We start from the raw sequence: 24,545 nt of genomic DNA on the forward strand, positions 1-24,545 counted from the left end.
AATGATTCTAACAAATGAAGAAGGGGAGCTAGTGAAAATGAAAGCTATCATGCATGAAAGTGAAAATGATGGCAAGATATGTGAAGGTTTCATAAAGAATATCGAAAAGACAACTAAAAATCTTGATTGTACCAAGACATTCTCAGGAGGGAGAGCATGATGAAGATGCAGGTTTAGATTCATTTGAAGGAGAGAAAGTGCTAGGAGTGTGGTAATCAGAATTGTTCTTCTTATTATTTTTGAATGAAAGACCTTTCCCTATGCCACTTGTCAGTCCTAATGTTGCTAACCATGCTTCCATTTGTTCTTGCCACCTAGAAAATATAGAACCATTAAACCTTTTAGGCCTTCAACATCTTCAAAAACCATGTCATTCTGAAGGAAATTTTTTGTCTCTAAACAAAATTTCAAGTCTAACCTTTTTCAAGCCTTTTCCACTTTATGGAAAAGGAATTAGTCATAGGATTGAAAATCTGCCAGGTGAGAAAAAAATAAAGAAAGAAGAGATACTAGTGTAGTTTAAAGAAAGAAAACACTTCTATGGCACCTTCAATAATGTTTATAAATAATTGCAATAGCACATTGGTTTCTTTAATCAGGTGACTCTGAAAAGGCAGTATTATTACATACCTCTAATGTAGGGGGATGTAAGTGGAAATTGATCGAGCTAGAAGAATTTTAGGCTGTTCAAATTACATGAAGAACCGTGATTGGGCACAGAGCCAACAAACAGAATCTTCAAAGTTAACTGATTCTAGAAGGTGGTAGTGTTCAAGAAAGGTTTGGGCAGTGTAATATCCCTCCATCTTGGTATTCCGGCCTTAAACGAGTGCTCCAGCACCATCAACCATTCTTCTAAAACAGATTCCTTTTCCTTCTGCAAAAGGCTGTATTCCTTCTCCATCTCGGACTCCAACTCTTCCAAACGTTTGATCTTGTATTGCATCTTTCTAAGCTGTTAAAAGAAAGAACATACAGAAAAAGGTAAAACAGAGATCCATCATTCGCTTTTAAACTCAAATCAAACACATAAGAGAGCAGCATGATCATGTCTCAACAATCTTATAGCCGCTACATAAGTTTTATTCTACCATTCTACTCTATGTAAGGTCATGTTCTTGTTGGTTTAGTAAGTGTAACCATAATTTTAGTTAAATTCTGGTGGCATGGCAACAAAGATGAAGTGATGAACACACAAGTAAAATGGCTATTGATGAACACACATACCAAATCAAAAGAACTCTTCCCAAATTAAAAGATATAAATTAAAATCTAGCCAAATTAAAAAATATTTCTACCAAATTAAAAATACCAAACTTTCAACATCTAAAATAAGGCAATTACAAAATTCAACTACAATACAAAATTTAAAAAATAAATTGATTCCTACTTTACATCAATGAGGGAATGGAAGAGATGATGTACATAAAAGTGTAGATGAAAAGGTGGACAACCAAAGATGTCAGCTAGTTCAGTTAGTAAAGTCACCTTTGACAAAAAAGTGTGTGTGCGCGCATGGAAACAAATTAGTATATATCCTAATTTTGTTGTCCAAGCACAATTACTTTGTTAGTAAGAAGTTTTTCTTAATTTTATATGGTTGCATGGTACCAAATCATCATTTCAATTATAACTATATCAATTAGCAAGTCTGACTTGACATAACATGCTATGCACAACAAGTCTTATTTGACAAAACATACCTGCCTGCATGACGCTCATTCTTCATAATATCTTTCATTTTCACAGTGCTTATTTGACATGACATGATTACGTAATGCCAAGTTTACATTGTACATGTGCTATCAAAAGTGCACTTAAGTTTTTTTCTTTTGATGCGACATTTCACTAAAAGATTTGCTGATTATGTATTGAGAAGGCCCATAGATCTTGAACGTAACATTTTAGGTTGACTGATATTATAGATCAGATAGCACCCCTTTTAGCATTTGACAATGATTTGATTAACAAATCATTTCCAGGATCCAGCCTTAACGACTATAATCTAAACAAATAAAGGACTGAAAACGACTGTGTATTTGGAAAAACAAAGTAATGGTAGAGAGAAACCTGTGCCTCAATAATGGATGCCAGAAGCAGTTCTATCTCCCTTTCCTCCTGGTCAGCAAGTAGCTTGGCACGGGCAGCAGTTGCACCAAGTGCAGTTGCAATTGAAGCCCTTATTTGAAGTGTTGTAGCCCCAAAATTCTTTTCTTGGCTGCCTTTGTGAATATCTTGAGAAGAAAAAGAAAATTTTCAAGATAATATTTGAAGAGATAGTTAATTACAAAGAGAAAAAACTGCATCTAATTTGCTTTTGAATATTATGTTATTTTGACTCAGGTATGAGTAGATGGCAAGGTTATGGATCTAGGTGTTGAGCATAATTGTTTCACAATTTTTACCAGTAACAATGAGGACTTCAATATTAGACTGATGGGTGCCCAACATCGGCAAGGAAGGGGTAGACAGAGAATCCAACATAAATTTAGAGTAGATGGGTAAGGAGAGGGTGCTCAAAATGGCTGTTGCTTAGAAATTCAACATATGTATCTGGTTTGAAGTTTTTATGACAGTACAATGAAAATACAACATAACACAAACAAAGATTAATTAGTTTGAAATGTCAAAGGTGTCCAAGGGTGTCATTAAATGCCTAATATCAGGCATAACTACACTCTTAAATTTTGGTGTAGAGTTTACAACATAACAAAACAATGATAAAAGTAGCAACATGATACAACAAAGATTTAATGAGTTGCAACATATCAGAATTGTCTGCCATATCTAATGCCTCCATGATGTCATATGGTTAACTCTATCTAATTACATCATTTTTATCTGCAAACATACTAAGCAAATTGAGACAAGATTATATGTTGAGTAGAATTTCATTCATGTAACATCATCATCAATCGAGCTGTGTTTGACCCAACTCATCCATATGTTACTTCTTTCTCTCATCCACTGAAAGATTAAGGATTAGTCATTCAACCTTGTCATCACTTGTTGGCTCGACACCTCACCCATCGTTCTCTCATTCACTATGAATCAAGTGAGCTTATTATGGATCAAGAATGTTTATTGTGTATCGAGAAAGAACATAATAATCTCTCAATCAACAACAATTCTAAATTACCCTTCCTTCAACTGATAACCAATTCAGATGGTTAGGAATAACCTATGACTATTGAATAATATCGCTTTTAATTAAAAAATAATTAAGATTCTAATATTCTTGGTGCAACGGTAAAGTTGTCACCATGTGACCTAGAGGTCATGGGATTAAGTCTTAGAAACAATCTCTTGCAAAACAGAATAAGACTGTAGAACAATAGACCCTTCCCCGGGATCCCACATTGGTAAGAGTTTCATGCACTAGACTGCCCTTTTTTATTGAGTAATCTACCAAAATAAGATCCTTTTCTAAGTTATAAATGATTTTTATTGTTTATTAATTTTATATAGATGACTATAGGATTATTATATATTGCATTATAAATATTTGAATACGTTCGGTTAAGTAATTTTATATAATACGTACTGAACAATTCTTGTAATATTATATATGAAATTTTATTATTTCTCGTTTCTTATTTTTCTTGCCAATTTCAATTTGACCAATCCTACTAATCCTATACATACAACCAATACATGAGTTTTTTATCTGCATGATTCCAATCTTAACAGTGATTTGATAACCATGTCCTTTCCTCTCCTTTGTCTTCCATATTTAGAGATTTCTATAATGCAGCACCTTCATACAGGCACAAAATGTAAATTGCCCGAACAAAATATGGTATAGATTATATCAAGTACTCAATTGAGACTTTTATAGAGCATATTAGAAACTAATGTTAGTGCAGAACTTCCAAAGAATCAAGGACCAACAATTTTCATGGTCACGGATATGATAAATGACAAAATCACCCATATTCCCTAATTAAGTCAACATATGTAGTTACTTCATTTCTAGTTTAGTATCTAGCTGTAAGAATTATGGGAAACTCTAGAGCAAGAACATGGCTTTTTATAGCATGCAATAAATCCACCAGAGAATATGTTTCGATTTAATGCAAAAACAAACGTAATCACCTACCAGTAACTTTTTGCAGCTCCATATCTGGATCTTCAGTCTTCAGTACATTGAAATGACTATACAATAACAACAGAAGTATTCTCTTTCAAGAATTAGACATGCCAAAAAAAAATAAAGAAAAAGAAGGGGAGAAGACTAACCTGTTGGGTTCATCACTTGTGCAAATTAAATCATTTAATGGATCCTTATTAATACAAAAGACCTTGCTTGCAGATGGATTCTCACTACACAATGCTGTGAGAGCAGCGTCTGCTGCAGAAGCAGCAATCTGCAAACCAGCAACAGTAGACAAGCATGCTACCTAACAAACATAAGATAGCATTTGGATTCATATTCATATTAAACAACATCAAGACTTTTGTAGACATGGATGATAAGTAATCTAAAGTTAGAATGCACCTGTTTTAGTAGTGAATCTGCAGCATTTACAAAAGAATTATAGCATCTCCTCTTTAAAGGACGTTCTGGAGTAGATTCTTCAACATCTTTCCCATCAGTTTCAATAAATCCATCAGCCTTATCGGGCTCATGCGGTGGTTCATGTATTAGGGATTGCATTTCTAGGACATCAGTTGTCTTGCTTATCGAATTACTAGCAGCAACTGCTCCATTAATGGAATCCAAAATATGCTCGCCAAAAGGCAGTTGTATAAGCCTCGAAATACAATCCAGCTTACTCTTAGTCCGTACATGCTGCGCAATAAGATCCCAGTCATCTCCATGCTTTAGCACAGATTCTAGAAGAAGAAGAGTCTCTGCATCTGTCCATGCACTCATTACATGGTTGGAACTGTCATCGGTCTCAAGCTTCAAGTCCTTTACGGTAACATTGACTTGACTCTTATCTTTAGAGCAATTTGGACATACAATCAGTCCTCCCTGCAGAGCCATGATAAGAAACAGCACAGAGCTTAGAAAAGATGTCACAATCCAGTAATTAATGTCAAGTGGAGGCAGTATAGAATAAAAGTCAATCCTGGCATAACACCATCCTATCCCATAACCTGGTATGCTGAAGACCAAGTTCACAATTCACAAGTCAAAGTTCACTGAAGTGCTACTGATTAGTCCAATTTATCCTTAATAAGTGTTGACCAATCACTCTTATGTCCATTAGCTACTTCTAACGCATAAAGAACTAGTACTTTCTCCAACTTCCATGTTGAACTCTCCAAAAATGACTAATTCTCTACACTCCATAAAGCATTCACAATGCAGCAAAAATGACAGTTAAAATTCTTAGTTGGTTTTACCTATTCAAATTGGAAGTGAAAAAAAAAGCATGGTTCAAAACTCCAAAAGGTATGGGTTTGCATGGCTCAAGCATACTGCCTAATCACCGACCAATGTTGATAGTATGTTGGCATGGGTAAATGTCACTGTATCATCAATGTTGACATGGTTTGGTGGTATGATGGAGATCAAGTCTATCTCGACTGGTATATAACTAAGAAAAGATCCTCTTTTAATTATTCATCCTTCTATTCTTGTCAATCAGGAGTTGGAAGTCTAAAAAGAGAGGAAAGAGGAGGAGAAGCACCAATAGATGATATTGACCAAAATCAATGATTTTATTCTCATAACTCATCCTTTGATTTCATTTATCAAAAACTAGATTGAGATAAATCACTAAAAAGAGACAAGAGAAGTCAAGGAGATCACTAACTGAAACATGAGCATTACCAGGCAGGTGTGCCAACAACTGAGATATATCGATAAGCTTATACCTATATTCATTCCAGTTTCAATTGTGTCATTCCAACTCCAACCCTCAATAATTTCAATAGTTAACCAAGATATATTTGTGAATATATGGAGAAATCAATTCGGATAGCTTCGTTTGAGAGAATTATTTTATATGCATATTGAACAACTATGGTATTAATCTTGGTAGAATGCTATGAAAATCATTCTCCCATCTGATACATGATATTCATTTTAGTATAAGAACCAATGCTCACATTTGATGTTTGTTATATTTTTGTTACTGGTTAATATAAATCTTTTAGTTCAACTTTTTATAATTTTTATAGGCATTTATTTGGAAGTAAACATGCTAAGTGAAAGGAGATTATAGAACTAAAACTCATTTTAGGTGATCTAGGGATGCTTTGAAGCGTGCTCAATGTCAACACAGGATGGTAACAAAATCCTTCTGCAACATTGGTAATTCTTGCCAAAGATGAAGAAGAATTCTGCAACATAGATAATAGATTATAATTATTATCTAAAGCAACTGAAGATACCTCTAACGACTCAGATCCGCTAACAGTGATTTGTTTACCGCAGACTCCACATACAGGCCCCCTCTTCGGGGCCCAATCTCCAAACACATCAGTGTACGAAGTCAAAGATGGTAACTTGAACCCGTTTTCTCCACCCAATCCCGTCGTGGCCACCCGCTTCCTCTGCGGTATGGAAGCTTGCACGACCTGCACACCACCCGGCACCCCTTCTTCCACCACAACCTTTGGCCCAGCATCCTCTGCGGGCGGAGGCACCCCTGCCACTGGCTTCGCCCAGAAATTGATCAGCCCCCATTTCTCCAGGCACCGGAACACGTTATGTATGTACCCGACGTCTCCGATCAAAGACTTGCGGATCTCGGTAAAAGTGATGCGCCTGGACGGGTCCTCCCGGTACTTGTTGATGACGAAATCGCGGTACTCCTTGTAAACTCTAGGGTTCCGGGAGGCAGCGGAACCGTCGAAGAACTCCGGGAGCGATTGCTTCTCCGTGTCGTGGATCTCATCCCAACGAAACCAACCTGGATCAAAGAGGAACCAAACCAAAAAGACGGAGATCAAAACCCTAATCCTCGCTGCAACGAAGAAAGAAGAGCTAATCCAGAAGCGGTCGAGGTACTCGAGGACGCGGGGATGGAGTACAGCTCGCGGTCGGCGAGGTCGCTTCCTTCGGAGCTCGGCGGCATATTCCTTCTGGGGCGGTCGCGCGGGAAGCGGAGAAGGCAGTAGGCGGACGGTGATGGGGGGCAGTGATGTCAGATCGAACGGTACGGGGAGATATTGATCAAGCTAAAAGAGGTGCAGTGCAGACGGGAACGAGGAGGGAGCGGACGAAGGATGAAGGGTTTCCTTTCCTTTCCTTTCCTGAAGATAAGTTGGGCTGGGCTTTGATGGATTTAAATTATGGGCTTTGCTTTTTTTGAACTTAACTTAACTTTGATTCATTTAGATGTTAAACTCTCAATTTAAATTTATTTAATTATTTAAAATTTTAAATTATATATATATATATATATTTATAATTTAATAAAATTATTTAATTGAATAAATATAAATAAATTTTTATCAAATTAAACATCAAATTTATTCATAAATATTCAATTCATTTAAGATCATAAATTCATGTAATGCATTGCAGAATCTGTTCTAGGACATATCCCCACTCTTTGTGGAATCATGTGCACTCTGAATTTATTTTCTTCCTCGACATTCATGCCATCTTCATCTATTCTTCTTGTGTTAACTGAACAAAATAATAAACTTGATCTCATCTTTTCTGTAAAAAAAGGTGGAATCTGTCACCTTAGCGGCCCCACACGGTCGGCTCCACGACCATCTATGAGGAGGTAAATCAGTAAACTACAGTTGATCATAACGCAGAAGAGTATTGCTCTGGCTTCGCCAGGATTCGAATCCTTGTCCTCTACAAGTCTACTACGTCGTAATCAACTCAGTTATGCCTCGGGAGCAACTTGATCTCATCTCATGTCCATGGAAAAGGATTCAACAGGATCTTCTAAATTTAGTATTGCCCACCTGGTGCCTTGTCAGTCTTTTAGCATGAATTTAATCTTGTTTAAGAAACCAAAGGAAATAGAGTAGATCATAATTCTCAATGTCATTTTAAGCTCTTCTTAAAGTCTTCCTAACATAAATATATCCATTTATCATTATCTTCAGTTATTACTATCTTAATTATTATACTTTATCATCCATTATGATAATTTCTCAGTCTTGATTGTTTAATCATGTCATGTTCCATTATCATCAGTATAATCTCATCATGAATAATTAATTATCATAATTAGTGTCAACAGGTGTATAAGAAATATAACAGGAGCCAATATCATCAAAGTAAGAAAAAATAATAAAATCTCATAATCTAGGCTAACAACACCTCTTCAGAATATATTGTCGCATACGTTATCAAACGTACGGGCTTTCTCTCTAGCCCTCACCGATGGAAGACAAATAAACACTGACCGCGGCCTGCCCTACCACAACGATATGTGGCTGGTCACGTGCTCTGGATCGAGGACTACGTCTCGCACCTTTACTCAGGTGTACGGTCCAGTACTCTCTGGTATCAAAACTGGGCTCATAGTTAACACCTTTCAATATTTATCAATTTCATTATCACGTTATATCTTTTTCATTAATTATCATCATTGTTATATTCTCAGTATGTATCTTCACGATTTGGTCTAAACGACCAACTCAACCAAATTAAATATTATTCACTCATTTAGGTATCACAATCAAGTTTGCAGGTAAGGATAAGTATCAACCAGATGTAATATCAACAACATAAGAAATAAAAGGTCAAGCAGTATAAAAAGACAAGTATCAATAGTAGAGTAAATGAGAATATCTATTTGAATTTTGGAAAACACTCTTTCCCATTTTAAATCCCTCAGATGAACCCATGTGCGAACAGGAAATAAATCAATTATTTACCCTTTAATAATTTAATTATTTTAACCCTATTTCAATATTTTAAAGATCATTTTAATCCCCTTTTAAAACAATTATACACATATAAATATACATATATCAATTTAATATTTATTTATTCATGCACAAGGAAGATTAAGAGTCCAAGGATAAAAGGTACTCACTTGATTGACGAACTGTTGCACTAAGAATCTCTCCGTACCAATCAATGTCCTGAAATTTACAAATACAACACTACTAAATATCAAGGAAAATCCTAATTGCTTCTAAGGTTAATCTAACTCAATTAAACTCTCATTAACTCAGTTAACCCTATTCCAAATCAACTCCTCATTTATTAATCAAACCGCTAATTAACCTATGAAATGAATCCCTCTTTAATTACACCTAAATCAATTATTAATGAGTTAATCAAATTAGCTAATAATTAACTAATGAATTAAACTTAACTACAGTAATAAAACTAAATTAAATAATTAATAAATCTCACTTAACCCAATTAAATCAATTAATAAACTAACCTACACAATTAGTAAATCTATACTTATTACCATATCAATGCATTAATCCTAATCGATAACTGATTAATAATCTAATTAACCTAGATTAGTTCCCTTAATTAATCCAATATCATTCGTTTAATTAAACCATCCTTAATTAATTACTAACCTTAACCTAATTAATCAATTTATAACCCTTACTGTTACCGTGATCCTCGTTGCGGCCGGCGGCAGGGGTTCGGCGTCGGCTTTGTCTGGTCGGCGGTGGATCGTGGCCGGTCGGCGGTGGATCGTGGCCGGTCGGCGGTGGTGAGCTACTCCACGGGTGAAGAAAACAGGGGGCAGCAAGGCTGCAGTGGCTCTGTGTGAGGAAGATGAGAGGCGGTGATCCTCCACGCGGCAGTGGCTGGTTCGCGGCAGCAGTGGCGAGACGGAGAGGAGAGGGCTGATGCCTCGACTCCCCTCCTCGCACGACCTATTAAAGGTTGCCTTCCCGATGTTTTCGCCGGTGGACACGGCACGGGCGACGACATCCGTTGATTGCGCGAGACGCGGGCGCGGGTGCGGACGCGGGTCGCGCGGGCAGAAGGAATCAGCGGCGGCAGTTATTTTGAGGAGTACACAGTAACTTCTTAAAAAGGGGTTTGAGTTTGGGTTAAATCGGTTTAAAATTTAGGGTTTGTTCTAATTAATTGATTTACTTGGTTTACTACTCAAACGAACTCCGATTTGGCCCAAACTAGTTTTTTTTGTTTCGTCTTCTCGAGATGAAATTTCTATCTATTCCAATTTATCATAATTCTCTTCCATCGTGAACCAAACCAAATTCTTTTAATTTAGTTTGTAATTAATCTACTAAAAGTTAAAATAAAATAGAATTAAAATAGAAATAAAATAATAAAATTCTTGTATCTAACAAAGATAAAGTTTGATGATCAAATAAAGTTGACCTAGTCCAAAAAATAAAATAGATCAGGAACCAATTTATGTTTATTGATCCAATTAAGAATTACTAGAGAATATATATCTAGGGCATGTTTGGTAAGGGGTAATCAGGCTTGTAATGTAATCAGGATTACATTATAAGATAATCTATTTTGTTTGATAATATTTTAAAGATGTAATGTAATGTAATCGTATTACAAAAAAAGAGCCCAGATTTGTAATCTCGATTACAAAGGAAATAGTACTAAATCTGATTACATTACGGATTCTATTTTTATCCTACCAAATCTACCCTTCCGCTCCTCACCGCCTCATTCCGCACGATTTCTCTCTTCCCCGCATCCCACAGGCCGCGACACAACCTTCTCTTCACCGCTCGCGCGACCTGTCACAGATTTCGCCGGAACGCCGCAACACAACCCTTCTCTTCACCGCTCGCGCGACGACACAACCCTTCTCTTCACCGCTCGCGCGACCTGTCTCAGATTTCACTGGACGCAGCACAACCCTAAAATCGTAAGCGAGGCTGTCGAATTTCACCAGCCTGCCAACAGAGGAGACAAGGTTTCGCCGGCCTACCAACGGACGAGACAACCCTAAAACCCTTCTCTTCTTCTTTTTCCTCGTCGATAGCAGCCCTAGTTGCTGCTCTTCTTCTATGGCAACTGAAATCCCTTTGCTACAGTTTACAGGGTGAGCTTCTCCTCCTTTCCTCCTTTCCTTGCCGATCATATTAGCAAGGATTCTAGTGATCTTACATGCCTTTAAATTTGCATTGCTGCTAATATTGGAAATCTTATGAAGATGGTTCTTTTCTTCTTGTTTGCAGCCATGACTCGGCTTAGTTTAAAGGCAAGTAATATAATGAAAAAAAGAAAACTAGTTTAAAGGTAAGTAATATAATGAAAAAAAAAGAAAACAATTAGTAAATAGTTTTCTCTATTTTTAAATGCTTTTATTCATCTACAAAATGTACTTTTTGAAAATCCAAAGCCGATTGCAGCAAACTCAACAGATTGGAGATGGAAATGGTTTAAGGTAATTTTTACATTTGTTTTTAAAGCTTTGATTTAAGATATCTATTTTTATTTTCTTTTGGTTGTCCTTTTTAAAATTGTTTGGGAGCTTTGGATGGGACACACATTAAGGTTAGAGTACCATCAGACAAAAGACCTAGATATCAGACAAGAAAAGGTGAAATTGCTACTAATGTGTTCGCTGCTTGTTCCTAAGATATGCAATTTACATATGTGTTGGCTGGATGGGAAGGTTAAGCAGCAGATAGTAGAGTACTACGGGATGCAATCACTAAGACTAACGGATTAAAAGTCCCACATGGTGTGCTAATCAATTTTTCAAACTATGATAAATACCTTACTATGTTTTGAGTTTGTGATCTATTTTAATTTAATACATTTATTCAATTTATAGGACACTATTATCTTATCGATGCCGATTACACAAACTGTGAATGCCTTTTAGCACCATATAGGGGTCAAAGATATCATTTAAATGAATGGAGAGACGGGCGAGTACCTAGAATTCCTCGAGAGTTTTTTAATATGAAGCATTCGGCTGCTAGAAATGTGATAGAGAGATGTTTTGGCTTACTTAAAATGCATTGGGCAATCCTTAGAAGTCCAGCTTATTATCTGATTCGTACTCAAAATCGAATTATTTTGGCATGTTGCCTTCTTCAAAATTTTATAAGGAGAAGTCTGGGGATCTTGCAAAAAGAAGGTTGGAGAGAAGATTGGATAGTCAACAAGATGAAGTTGATGAAATGTCTGAAAACTTGGTGGAGACCATTGAGACTTCGAGTGAATTTAGCAATTGGCGAGATAATTTGGCCAATGACATGTTTAATGAATGGAATAGATCTACATGAGATCAGTTTTGTAATTCTTATTGACTTATTACTTTTTGGTAAATGGACAAAGACCACTGTCTTTATTCTGTTTCTTTGTAATTTCCATGTGACATGTCTTGTGATTTTTAATTTTGTGTTTTAGCTTCTTGTAATTATGTTGAATTGCAATGCTTTTTGTTTGGATTGAAAAGTTTATGGAATTTAATCTGCCAACCTTTGATAGATAGTTTGCTTGTTAATAGATATGTTAATCTGTCAAACTTTGTGAATTTTTCCTTTCAATTGCATTTCCAAATACAATATGTTAATAGATAGCTTGCTTGTTTTGGCAATTGCGACAATTACTTGTTATTGTCATCTTACAATCACATTCGGTTCAACTATTGAAAACATACCATCTTAAAATTTTGAATTGGGAAAATATGATTTCAAATGAGGGACTGATCACATGCGGCCTATCTAGTATGGGAAGTATGCAAAGGGAAGTTTGACTTTTATTTCTGTAACTTATGCCATCTTTTGGAACTTTTGGCGTTTGTCTATTTCTCTTTTTTTGAGTTGTTAATCATTTGTGTTATAGGTGGACATGACTTCTAAACCTTCAGAAGAATCTTGCAACTCAAGAAGACCAGGAAAAAACAAACACCAATGGTCTAATAAAGAAGATGCTGCACTTATCGAAGCATTGATGCAATTAAACAATGTCGGAGGGCTTAGGAACAAGAATGAGAAAGGTTTTAGGCCAGGGCATGGACAAAAACTACAACAAATGCTTGATGTTAGCTTGCCTGGACATGGAATTAAGGCAAAACCACACATTGAATCAAGGTTAAGAACTTTCCAAAAGCTCCACAATGTTGTGCATGACATGTTGTATGGAGTTGGTAGTAGTGGTTTTGGTTGGGACTCAGAAAAAAAATGTGTTACAGCTGAAAACGATGTGTGGGTTGAATATCTTAAGGTAATTTAATTTATTATTAAATTTTATTATTTTTTTCCTTTTGTTTAGTTGCTAATATAATTTTTTTTATTATAGACTCATCCAGATGCAGAACAGTTTAGATACAAGTCATTGCCTTACTATGAGGAGCTTTCTATCATCTTGGGTGGAGATCGTGCATCTGGGAAAGATGCTCAAGTTCCTGCTGATATTGTGGAAGAATTAGAGAAAGTTGCAGATGAAAATGATGATGAAAGTATAGGTGTTGATGGGGATTCTGCTCCATATGACCAAGATTTCATGTTTGGATCAAAGGAAGAGAGTTCTAAGCCAAAAAGGAGAAAGAGCGAGACCATTAAAGATTTATCTCAAGTTATTAGAGAGACGACAACTATTCTTGGAGAAGAACTTAACAAGGCAAGTAACCGATTGAGTAAAGCATTGGAATATGATGAAGGCGCTGAAAAAAGAATGAAAGTCAATGAGGTTTTAACAAACTTACATGACCTTAGCATGTTGGAGCGACATAAAGCGATAAGAAAAATTGGTTGTGACCGTGAGACTACAGATATTTTCTTCACTATACCAGATGATGAGAAAGAAGTTTGGATGAAAGCATTATTGAGTGGACAGATTTGAGGGGTACAACTTGTGGATTTTGTGGACATTGCTTTGGACAATGTTTCAATGAAAGTTCTAGAACATGTTTTGCACGTGGTGAAAAAGATATCTTAGCAACAAATTTTTCACTTCCACGAGTAAAATTTTGTTGATCCACATGTTGTGTGAATCTTGTTGATACTTTGTCATCCATAAGAGGCAACAAAATATGTGGCTCGACAAATGCATAGCCCAGCCCTTTTGCTTTTTCTTGTGCAATAGTGATAATCTTAACTGCCTGCTCCGTTAAAAGCTCAAACACATTGACTTCCTGACTAGCTTTTCCATGTGGGTTAAAGCAGTATCTGAAAACCCTACACAGGGCAAGCTAGCTTTGTAAGCCCACAAATGAAAACCCTGCACAGGTCTTAATCAGCAATAAATGTATGATTTGACGATTGAAAATTATAAATCAAAACAATTTCTTGATTTGAATTGATCAAAGTGATAATATATGCCACAATATTTTAAAGATTGGTTGGAAATTAAATAAAAAATGTTGAATCTCAAAGTAAGATAGTAGATTAATTAATTAATCTTAATTAAAATTTAATTGTAATAAAATTAATTAGTTTTTTTTCAGACAATGGGCAAGAAAAATGTTATGTATACATATAATACCTATCATATTGATATATATCGAATATATTTATCTATATCGGTATTGATATATTCGAATATATCTATATCGGTATGAGATTTGAACAATTAAATAAATATAATTTTTTTAATAATTTTTGAATATCAAACTATCTAAATATTGAATAATTTTAATAATAAAATTATTGATATTATTGGTATTTTATAATAATAAAAATTATGTTCCTTAATGAAAATAATGGAAGGGTATTATTGGTTTTTTATAATAATAAATATTATATTTTTTACTGAAAATAATAGACACCAAACACTGGAATATAATCATCCGTGTAATCAAAGATTACATGCATTTCTTCAATCAAACATAATAATATAATCTTGATTACATTACATTACATTATAAACTTGATTACATTATAAGCGTGATTATATTACGTTCTATCAAACGTAGTCCTGTATTAGTTATTTTCATCGTATTTATTATATGGTCAGAGCAGATTGTCGATATGCCACATGGTATATATACCCAAGGACGAAATCATATGTTATTCTATTTTAGTCCGAAGATCGACAACGGTCACGATGTTAAGAAGGAAAATGTCAGGTGAGTTGACGGTGGAAACAAAAGAAAATAGCTTAGGAAGAAGAGGGATGTCAGATGAGTTGATAGTGAGAAAAAAAAAAAAGGTAAGTTGGGGTCAGAGATCAGCGATTGGCAATCTTAGATTGGCTCCGCCATTGGAGGCGTAGAGCTGCTTCCAGGGGAACGACACGCGGAGAGGTGAGGGGATGTGGAGATCCCGTAGGAAGGCATACTTCCAGATGCTCTCGTTGATCAGACGGTGAAACCAGCGGTTGGTCAGACGCAGCCGCACCCAATCATTGCCGTTCAGGTACTTGGCCGCCTCCCTCCATACCTCCGCCTCGTACCTTTTTGTTTGGTTAGTTTATGTATTTCAAATTGAAAAAGGCCGAAATCGCAATTTCGATCTCACGACTCAGAGAGTGGGTACCAAAGAACGATTGCTTCAAAAAAACATTTACGAACTGGCGGGATGAATGTGAGGCTTGGATTCATCATTTGACACCGACGAGAGGACGTTCACCGAATCGCCGGTTTCTAGATTCAGTTATAACCAGAACAGAGTAATTGATCTAATCACTACCTTCTGGTGTGGGTAACTTATTCAAATCCGCATTACAATAAGAAACAGAGAAAGATCGAGCCCTGAAGCCAAATTGACCTGGAAACGCTGAAAACGGCCTACCTGATACCACTTCAAATAGAATTTCTCGATCTGAAACAGTTTTATCAGTATAGTCTTTTGAACTGGAAACGCTGAGATTCATAGATCCAAAGATGTCATCATCCATTACTCTTTGGAACCGTGAAATTGATCACATGAGAGGTTTGATTCAGAACGAAATCATATGGATCACCGATCAAAGCCCGAATTACAGTGATATCTGTAAAAAAAAGGGAGCGGAAGAGAAGGGATCGAAGAGTACCAGTTGAAACTGGAATGCCGAGCGAGGAATGTGGAGCGAGGCGAGCTACTACAGATTCGATGGCGCTTACTTGATCGCTGGATCTCTCCGCTTCCGCCTCCTCCTCCGCCTCCTCTCGTTCCTCTTAGCTGCATCGTTTTCCCTCCTCTACTCTCTTGTCCTCCCATCGGCTCGTTCCTCACCTCAGACCTCATCTACTTTGATCAAGTACCGAAATGAACAACACAACAATCTCGCTATCTTCCCCGCACTATTTATAGCCACAGGAAAATTTTTGAATTTGTTGCCAGGCTGGCAGCCACGTCATCCGAAAGGCTCCTTTGACGGTTGAACGAACTGTGACACACTGGAGCTGTGAGCGGAGCCCACGCTTCTCCTTCGAGTTGCCCTTGCCTTGAGTTTGACCTCGATGACAGAGCAATCCATTAAAAATGTTATTATTCCATGGACTTGATCAATTTCTTATCTCAAAGTTTAATTTAAAAGATTATCTTTGTTTTCACGATGAAACCCAATCTAAATTAGATTTATGATCATCTAGTACGTTTACAAATCTTGGAGATCAAATGTAATGAGCCCCATATAATTTACAAGCTCACATCAGCCCCTGAGGATCTCTAGCAAACGTATTCTACCATCAGTCCAACATCGATCACTTGTCATTAAGCTATTGGCCATGCAGGGAATCTAAGGACTCCCCTCCTTGTTTTAATGGGCATGCAAAGAATGCGAGGAACTTAACTCCCACCAAAGGAGCTGAAAAAGAATGGTGCATGCATGGAATAGTCCTTTGCTAGTTAAAGCTTTTCCTCACTGCGTTGCTGATCAAATTAAAGCTTAGCTCGCACTGTCCAAGAGAATAATAATAGGATCACAGTGCTGCAGCTCCAGTGGCAGCCAAATTTCCTACTCGTTTCCTGCATGCATCAAACAAATTACTGAGATGGCTTTGGCATTTATTTGGTTCAAAGATGCTGAGTTAACTTTTGTTTGAAGTTTTCTTAGTCAATGAAGATGTGCATTTGATTCATTGGAATCAAGAATAATTTGCTTTTGTGGTGAACATGTAGGTCTCACCACCTCCCTGTATATTTATTGCATTATTCCCATACCACAATAAATGTTTTTATATACTTGCTTTGTATCATGAGAATTTTAAAAAAGAGTTGCATTGTATGAATTTCTAAAGTACAGGCAGTATATATTTTTTAATCATTTTGCCTCAATACTAATAAAGTGAATTAACAAAATAACAATTTGATCTTTTGTAAAATATAATAAAATAGGATCCTTCTATTAAGTTGTTTAACATTTAGACTTAAAATTTTGTTGTTGAAATTTCAGGGAAAAATATTTTCTTGGTTAGAGAAAAAAACAAAATTAATAAGAAAAATTGGGAAAGATAACAGAAACAGTGTGGAAGCTGAATTAATTACCTTTGCAGCGGCGGAAGTGAGAGAGACGGAGACAGTGGAAGACGCCGAAAGCGGCCCCTCCAGTCCGAGGTTGTATGCCATGGTGCCGTCGGGCTGGAAGAGCCCGTAGTTTCTCTCCGACGTCGGTCCGGGCTTCAAGTCCTCGTTGAACATCGCGAACAGGTAGACCTCGAGCCTCCGGTTGGGCACCATCGGCGTCCCCTCGTTCGCCATCTGCCTCACCAGCAGGTTCCTGTTGTACACCCGCGCGTTCTCAGCGCTCGCCCCTATCTCGTCGGCGTCTCCCTTCGACGGCCACCCGGTCTCCGATACGCGCACCTCCACTCCTCCGTACCCTAACCGCTCGAGAGCGAATATCGCCGCGTCGACCTGCGCGTACAGCATGTTGTCGTAGTGCAGCCGCGTGTGGGGATCCTCCATCCCGCCGTTGGGGTTGAACAGCACGTAGTCCAGCGGAATACCTGACGGGTCGTCCTTGTAGGCGAAGTACGGGTAGGCGTTGACCCAGAAGGGCGCCCTCGTGGCAGCCAGGAACTGCAGGAACGGCGCCATAGTGCCGGCTAGCTCCGCCTTGAACGCCCCGGACGACGGCGGGTACGAGCTATCCAGCACCGCCAGGGAGTTGGCACTGGAGACGTGGATGCGATCGCCGAGGCCGATCTGGACGAGCGCGGCGCGGATGCTGGCCATGGCCGGGGCGAGGTTGGCCATCATCGCCTCGTCGTCGCTGGTGAACACCTCGTTCCCCACTGCGATTCCGGTGATCTTGGTGGCTGGGAAGTAGGGCTGCACGTTGGCGGCTACCCATTGCAGCGCCAGCTGGGGGTCCATCAGGCGGCGAATCTCCTCGTTCGGCACCGTGACGATGATATCGATGCCGGTGTTTGCGAAGGCCGTGAGCACTTGGGGGTTGGAGTCATAGATCCTCGTGTTGTTCACCTTCAACGACTTCAACAGCATCAAAACTTGTTCTGGACTCGGTAAATTGTTGGCAACTTGGCCGTAGTTAATGCCGAGGCTGGAGCCAAGCTGGAAGAGGCCAAAATCTATCATCAAAACAAGCCAAAAAGGGGGGCAAAAAAGAGTCATGTCCTGTTCTATCAAAACATAATGTAGATTAACAGAGAATTAATGAACCTGAGGAAAAGATGCTCATGAACATAGCAACAGTTAAAATCATCCTCGATTTGAAGAACATCGAGCCACTCATTCTTCTTGGCTTCGGTTGTGTCGGAATTTGTCGGTTGTGTGGGAGTTTGTTGAGTACTTAAGCAGGTAGTTGTTCTTTAGTTTGGCAGCGATGAAGAATTTATATGCGATTCGCTAAGTTTGTAGTGCTTGACACGCAATCTACTCACTCTGCCTTCTTTTCCACCCAGGAAGCCACACTGCTGTGCTCTGTAATCCACACTGCTGTGCTCTGTAAGCCACACGGCTGTTTACATTAGACCAAGGAAATAACACAGCAGCAGCCTTCAGGTTCTCTCTCTATCATATTTAGATCGTTTCAGACTTAAAATTGAACATGCCCAGTACCTTCCTTAGTCGTTCAAAGCAATTCCGATCTATTTATAATTGTCTGCGATTGGATGAGGCTTCTCCATTTTCCCTATCATGTCGGCAATATGCAACTTTGCTTATCTTTTCCTCTTAGGTGATGTGTGAGGTTACACCAACTTTTACGATAAGCAAATAATCCGACTAAGCTTCTGCCACTGTTGTGAAAGTCTTTGTTTGACCCAATCGATTTACCTATGCTTATGCTATCCCCCTATATGGATATACTGCCGACGTATATATATATACACACACACAATGATCAATATGTCAAAAGGAGACTATTTAGTCTACTAATACTGCATTTGGTGGGAAATATTAGTGCTTAGTTAATCACTTGACAGCCGAAAGGTCCATGAGGACATGGTTTTTATGGGTTTATGTGTACTATCATCTAGATGTAGCAAATGGAAAGCCACTGGGACAGGCATGCTTCACATCTATATTGACTTTATAAAAACAATGAAAAAAAATGTGTTCTTTATGATATGCCTCTTCTTTTCACCCGTAACAATGTGTTCTACATAGGGCCATGGTCACTGAGTGAAAGCTTAGGAATTTTGTCATTCCTTGTTATAGAGGAGCCAAAATCTAGTGTTTGCTCCTTTTTCTAAGGAATTCCAAGATGATGAATCTCCATTTCTCAAATGGATAATCTGCTCTCAGAAAGGAAACTTCATCACCAATATTCAAGGAGATGACAGATTCTTACTGTTGAGAGTTGAATTTGATAGAAGAAGAAAAGGAGCGAAAGATTACTTTGGCAAATACTCTTTCTTTTTTGTTTTCCCTGTGAGGTTGTTGTTTATTGTTTTGCATTCAAGTCAGAGTAATCTATTTGAGGTTGAAAATATATAATTAAGCTATTCAAATTAAAAAAAAAAAAGTCTCCTTGATTAAGAGGTCTTGCTGAATACAGACCTCTAATTCCACTGATAATAAATCAAAAGTCGGCTTATTTAATATGAAGAGGAAGAGAACAACTTCTTTTTTCCTTTTGTTTGGTGGTTGCGAAAGATATGCATGACCAACGAACAGCACATGCTTCAAATCGGATAAGTAAATTAAAGATAAGGCGCAGGGCAAAAGAGTGCATTGAGTTGCGGATGACAGATTGGGTACGTGGAGATGGGAACACGACAGAGTTTGTGCTGCTTGTGCTGACTTGCTTTGCTGCTTCATTTATGTCAGCGATGGTGAAAAGCGAGAAAAGGAAGGAAAAAAAAGAGAAAAAAAAGTTGAGCCTCAGATTTGCATGGAAGATCTCGTGCTCTGAACATGGTGGAGGATTGCGCTCTTTTAATTAATATCTTCATCGTTTGAGATAACTCCTCTTTGTTCTCTTTTGGTCAACTCAGTGGATTTATCCATTAGCTTACTTTTATGCACGGAAATTGAAGTGAAAGATTAACCTTGCAGGATTCGAACTATATTAATTCCTAAAACAAAAGAAAGATCTTGGTGAAATCAGTTTTCGCCAAAATCAGTTTGGGAAATGAGAAAGGAAATGAGGTCATGTTCCTGTTGACATCGCTTTCGGACGGATCACCGGTCACTTGGCTGGTAAGTTGACGGTTAAGGTGATATCCATGAGCAGCAAAGGACGAGACTGAGGGATTCTAATGCGCCGTTAAAATCTGCATGACAAGAGGTAAAAAGAGAGTGAGAACGGAAGTCAGGGGTGCCTTGACTCAACCGCTCCGATGCTCCAGTCAGCTCCTTAACCAGAGAAGGAGAAGAAAATACGAAGAGAATGAGCGTTTGTGAATCTATTTGCGTGCTTACCTGTATTCACGCATGGAAGAGAAGATATATAAATGTATGAAAGAGAATAGTGGAAAACAGTCTTCTTTAATTAAGGAAAATATTCATGAGTAGAGATTTTATCAGAGGAAATGTCCTATCTGGGTAAGGAGAACATCCCATCACCGCTGCAGTAACGAAAAATCTTATCACCCATATTGATGTGACATCGGAACGTGCTATCATGTCTTATTAATGAGGTGATAAATTACTTGAGATATCATATAATTGCATGTGTCCTTCTGGTGGTGGCTTGCCTAACTAAATGAGAGACTGAATAGAGCGGAGTTGGTTGAGTGTGGTGTATAACATTGAGAAGGTGGAACATGATCGATAGAGAGAGACTGATTTGAGGTTAACTAAGACAGGCCTTGAGACCGAGGACTTGCTTCTGCTAGGAGGAGACTCGGTGGAGTGGACTCGGACTCGGAGCTCAATGTTGGTTGTTGAAATGGAGTTAAGCTCTTAGAAAGGTTGGGGTGTGAGATCCCGAGCTGAGCTGAATGCCGAGTCGAGTATTGGACCCTGACCTGATTCGCCCCCCCCCCCCCCCCTCGAGTCGGGGTCATCGGCTCGAGTTGAGCTAAATATTGAGTCGGGGTGCAAAACCAAGCCAGTCAGCCCTGGAATCATGTCTTCTGTCTGATGTGTAATCAAATCGGACTAGATCTTGACCTTTTGGACGAAGTCATACCGACCCATAACATGAGCCTCCCCACAAGTCTAATCAAAGAAAGTGTGAGATAGATTGACTAGACTAATTCTTCCAGTGCAAGCTCAGTCAGATTTAAGTCAGGGGCAATAGGTCAGATCCGCATGAAAAATCATGCAATATGACGTGCGACCTTAAACGCTGCACGCCATCCCTCGCACGACGAATACCTTCCCGAGGCATATTTATGGGGGCAAGATGGCCGAAGCGACAATCGAATCACAATTATTGTAGAGATTTGATGGGATGTCGAGCTCAATCCAACGGCTCATAGTGCGTCCCGCCTTTTTGCGCCGCTCCATTGGACGGCTGATGCGAGTGAGTGTGATGATGGTGTTTTGGTTGTTAAATTTATTTATTTATATTTATTTTATCACTCACCCCCTTCAAAATTAAAAGTTATAATTAATCAAACCCCTAGTTATCGCTTAGGTAATATAGCAAAGGTCCGAGATCGTCTCTCATGGAATAAATGATGGAAGTTTATCATAGACACATGGTGCGAAATTTTTATTTGTTGACTTTATTCATTTCTAACTATCTACAAGCTATATTTATTCACCATTAACTCCTACAATTACCAAAAGAATCCTAAATATACAAAATTACAATTTGGGATCCCTCATGTATCATAATTATAAATCATTCATACAACAACAATTTATTCTACATATCACAATAATAACCTATTACATGAATTTCATTCATTATCACAAGTTTAACATACAACATGAATTTCACATCATACAACATACAACAACTAAAATACAACATACACCAGCTATAATATACAACATTCAACACTAATACATATAACATACAATACAAAATACTTTAGTCATAAACATCAATCAAATTCACAATAATCCATTTACACTTGCATAAAAACAACTATAACATCATGTAACCGGCTACAATTCAATTCCAAATATCACTATAAGTTCAACATCAACTATGCTTCATTACATCCATTGCAACCATATCACCTAAATCCTTTATCCAATTCCAAGCTTATACATTCAACAAAATGTATCATGGTTCACCTCATGCTAAAGATTTCAACAACAACAAGAAACTTCATTAAAACACATCAACAAACACATGATCATTCTACTCCAACTCAATTCAATAACATGCTCATTCAATCTCATTTCAATTATCACAAACATACAAACAATCAAACACATATCCACTAACCATAACATCCACAACCTAGTTAAAAACATTTCTATTCAATCAACATAAATGAAAGATATCACAACCTAACACAACTAAATCCTGCATTCCATTCATTCAACAACTAGACATTAAACACAAATAAGTTCACAGGCAATTCATCATTCATTGTATCATTAGGTTGCACAACAAGAGCAAAACAAAGGGGGGTTTTGATTTAAACAGCTAATAATAGAAAAATAAACCAAATTAGGGTTAGGGTTTTAGGGTTTTTGTCTTCCCCCAATCGGTACCAAACTGAGGAGAAAACAGGTTGGTGGAATTTGATGTTCTCGGATCAGCTCAGAACAGGGCAACCGAAGTTTTGGTGGAATTACGCCAATAGGACGACGACCTCACTGAAGTTGGACTAATTCGGTGAGAAGTGATCAGAGAGCTGAGATTTGGAGCTCCACCTCCTTTGCCCGACTCCTGCCGTCCATGAATAGAAGATTAGAATAAGAAAAGAATGGAATCCTTACCTTGCTTTTTCGATGATTGGCGGAGAATCGAAGCTGACCGGAGATTCCCTGGTGCAAATTGCAGGCAGAGACTAGTTGATTTCCTACTAAAAATCGTTGACAAGGACCGGCTACCACTCGGCGCTTCTGTGGATGCGGAGCGACAGAGGGCTTCGTCGGAGAACCACTCAAGGCTGGCTTCCCTGTACTGGAGGTCGTTGTGCACCGACAGCTGGAGAACCACTCACAGCCACCGTCCTACGACGACGAGGATGAAGAATCTCTCGCCTTCGAACCATGTCAACGAGAGCTCCTGTGATTGCGTCGACGCTCGTTGATCGCAGCTCCTGCCACCGCTGCTTGTGTGCTAATTGGGAGTGATCGAAGAAGGAGGCAATGGATGGGAGGTGCGACGGAGAAGGTGGTGGATGGGTGGGAACTTGGCTGGGAATCGTGATGAAGAATAAGAAATGAGAAGCTAAAGGAACCCTAATCGCTGTCGAGCCCCTCTTTCTCTGTGTGAACCGACGATCCTTTTAAACTCAGGATTGAATCGGCTGAATCAAATCAAATGAACCAGGCTGAATTGAATAAGAGTAGAACCGACTTGAATCAATTGAACCCATCTTGCATTGAACCAGCTGAACCCAATTCAATTGAGCCAGCTTGATTTAAACCAATTTCGTGTTGAATCCAAGCTGAGCCAGATTGAAACAATTGAGCCCGAATTGAACCAGATTCGAACCTAGACTTGATTTCTTCCAAATTAGGCCTTTTGTGGGCTTTCTAAATTGATTTCCTCGACCTGATTTCAAATCTTTGCAAATAAACTTGATTAGAATTTTTTAAAAATTATTATCTTCATCCTAATTTTCTACAAAATCAAATACCACAAATTGATACCCATAAATTACCTTAAATTAATGAAAAATAGAATGAAGATCTAAAATTATCCAAGATACAAAAATAAACTCAAACTCAATTTATGATAAAAAAATATGATCAAAACAATCCAATATAAACCTAATTAATCCCTTCAAAAAACCACTTATTAGTGAGGTCTCGAGTATATTAGGATGAGGGGTGAATCGTGCGGTGCCTCCTCCATTCGCGTTCCGTCTTCCTTCCTCTGTCTTCCTTCATATTGTTGTCTCTTCCTCCTACTCTATTTCTGGGGACCTACCTACCTTTTGTGACTTCCCTGCTTGTAGTTTGTAAGTTATTGACACCCTCCTCCTTTCCCTTTCATAAGTCAGGACAAGATTAGACATGGACCCCCTAGGATCTCCGGCGCCGTGATACACGGCGCTCCAGTCCTCCATTACTCGTGAGGTTAGATACAACCTCAGGGTTGCCTTCGGCATACCCTGGGATCATAGGATTAGAGTGCCCAAACTTGACTAGAGACCCCACAATCCACCACCTGACTTTATGATCTTCTTCTATGGTCAACTAGCTGGCGACCTTTGATTCCCTATCCCCGAGTTCTTTCTGGACATATCCGCCTACTTTCATATACCCCTCTAACAATTACTCAA

The 24,545-nt window shown here is 38.3% G+C and overlaps 3 protein-coding genes across 4 annotated transcripts; 1 reads left to right on the forward strand and 2 right to left on the reverse strand.

Moving 5' to 3' along the window:
* Positions 1 to 549: 549 nt before the first annotated feature.
* LOC141813563 (SWI/SNF complex subunit SWI3A homolog) lies at positions 550 to 7,157 on the reverse strand. The gene is made up of 7 exons (XM_074701521.1): positions 6,965 to 7,157; positions 6,346 to 6,866; positions 4,499 to 4,978; positions 4,240 to 4,400; positions 4,100 to 4,155; positions 2,071 to 2,234; positions 550 to 955 (listed from the first exon to the last, which is right to left on the reverse strand). Exons 1-7 carry the CDS (start codon positions 7,029 to 7,031, stop codon positions 755 to 757), a joined length of 1,650 nt encoding a protein of 549 aa, XP_074557622.1. The 5' UTR covers positions 7,032 to 7,157; the 3' UTR covers positions 550 to 754.
* Positions 7,158 to 12,700: 5,543 nt separating this feature from the next.
* Positions 12,701 to 13,693, forward strand: LOC141812931 (uncharacterized protein At2g29880-like). The gene is made up of 2 exons (XM_074700880.1): positions 12,701 to 13,075; positions 13,151 to 13,693. The coding sequence occupies exons 1-2, from the start codon at positions 12,701 to 12,703 to the stop codon at positions 13,691 to 13,693; spliced, it is 918 nt and encodes a 305-aa protein (XP_074556981.1).
* Positions 13,694 to 16,321: 2,628 nt separating this feature from the next.
* LOC141812869 (glucan endo-1,3-beta-glucosidase 11-like) lies at positions 16,322 to 18,637 on the reverse strand. Of its 2 annotated transcripts, none has more exons than XM_074700818.1 (3): positions 18,397 to 18,637; positions 17,260 to 18,288; positions 16,322 to 16,740 (listed from the first exon to the last, which is right to left on the reverse strand). In XM_074700818.1, exons 2-3 carry the CDS (start codon positions 18,217 to 18,219, stop codon positions 16,654 to 16,656), a joined length of 1,047 nt encoding a protein of 348 aa, XP_074556919.1. In that variant the 5' UTR covers positions 18,220 to 18,288; positions 18,397 to 18,637; the 3' UTR covers positions 16,322 to 16,653. The 2 variants fall into 2 exon arrangements, with proteins under 2 accessions (XP_074556919.1, XP_074556918.1); XM_074700817.1 differs by having other exon boundaries at positions 17,260 to 18,305; positions 18,397 to 18,634.
* Positions 18,638 to 24,545: the final 5,908 nt, after the last annotated feature.

Source organism: Curcuma longa, chromosome 20 (assembly GCF_044706935.1).
Source record: "Curcuma longa cultivar G26 ecotype Majalengka, Jawa Barat chromosome 20, ITB_CL_G26_1.1, whole genome shotgun sequence".
NCBI classification, from domain to species: Eukaryota; Viridiplantae; Streptophyta; class Magnoliopsida; order Zingiberales; family Zingiberaceae; genus Curcuma; species Curcuma longa.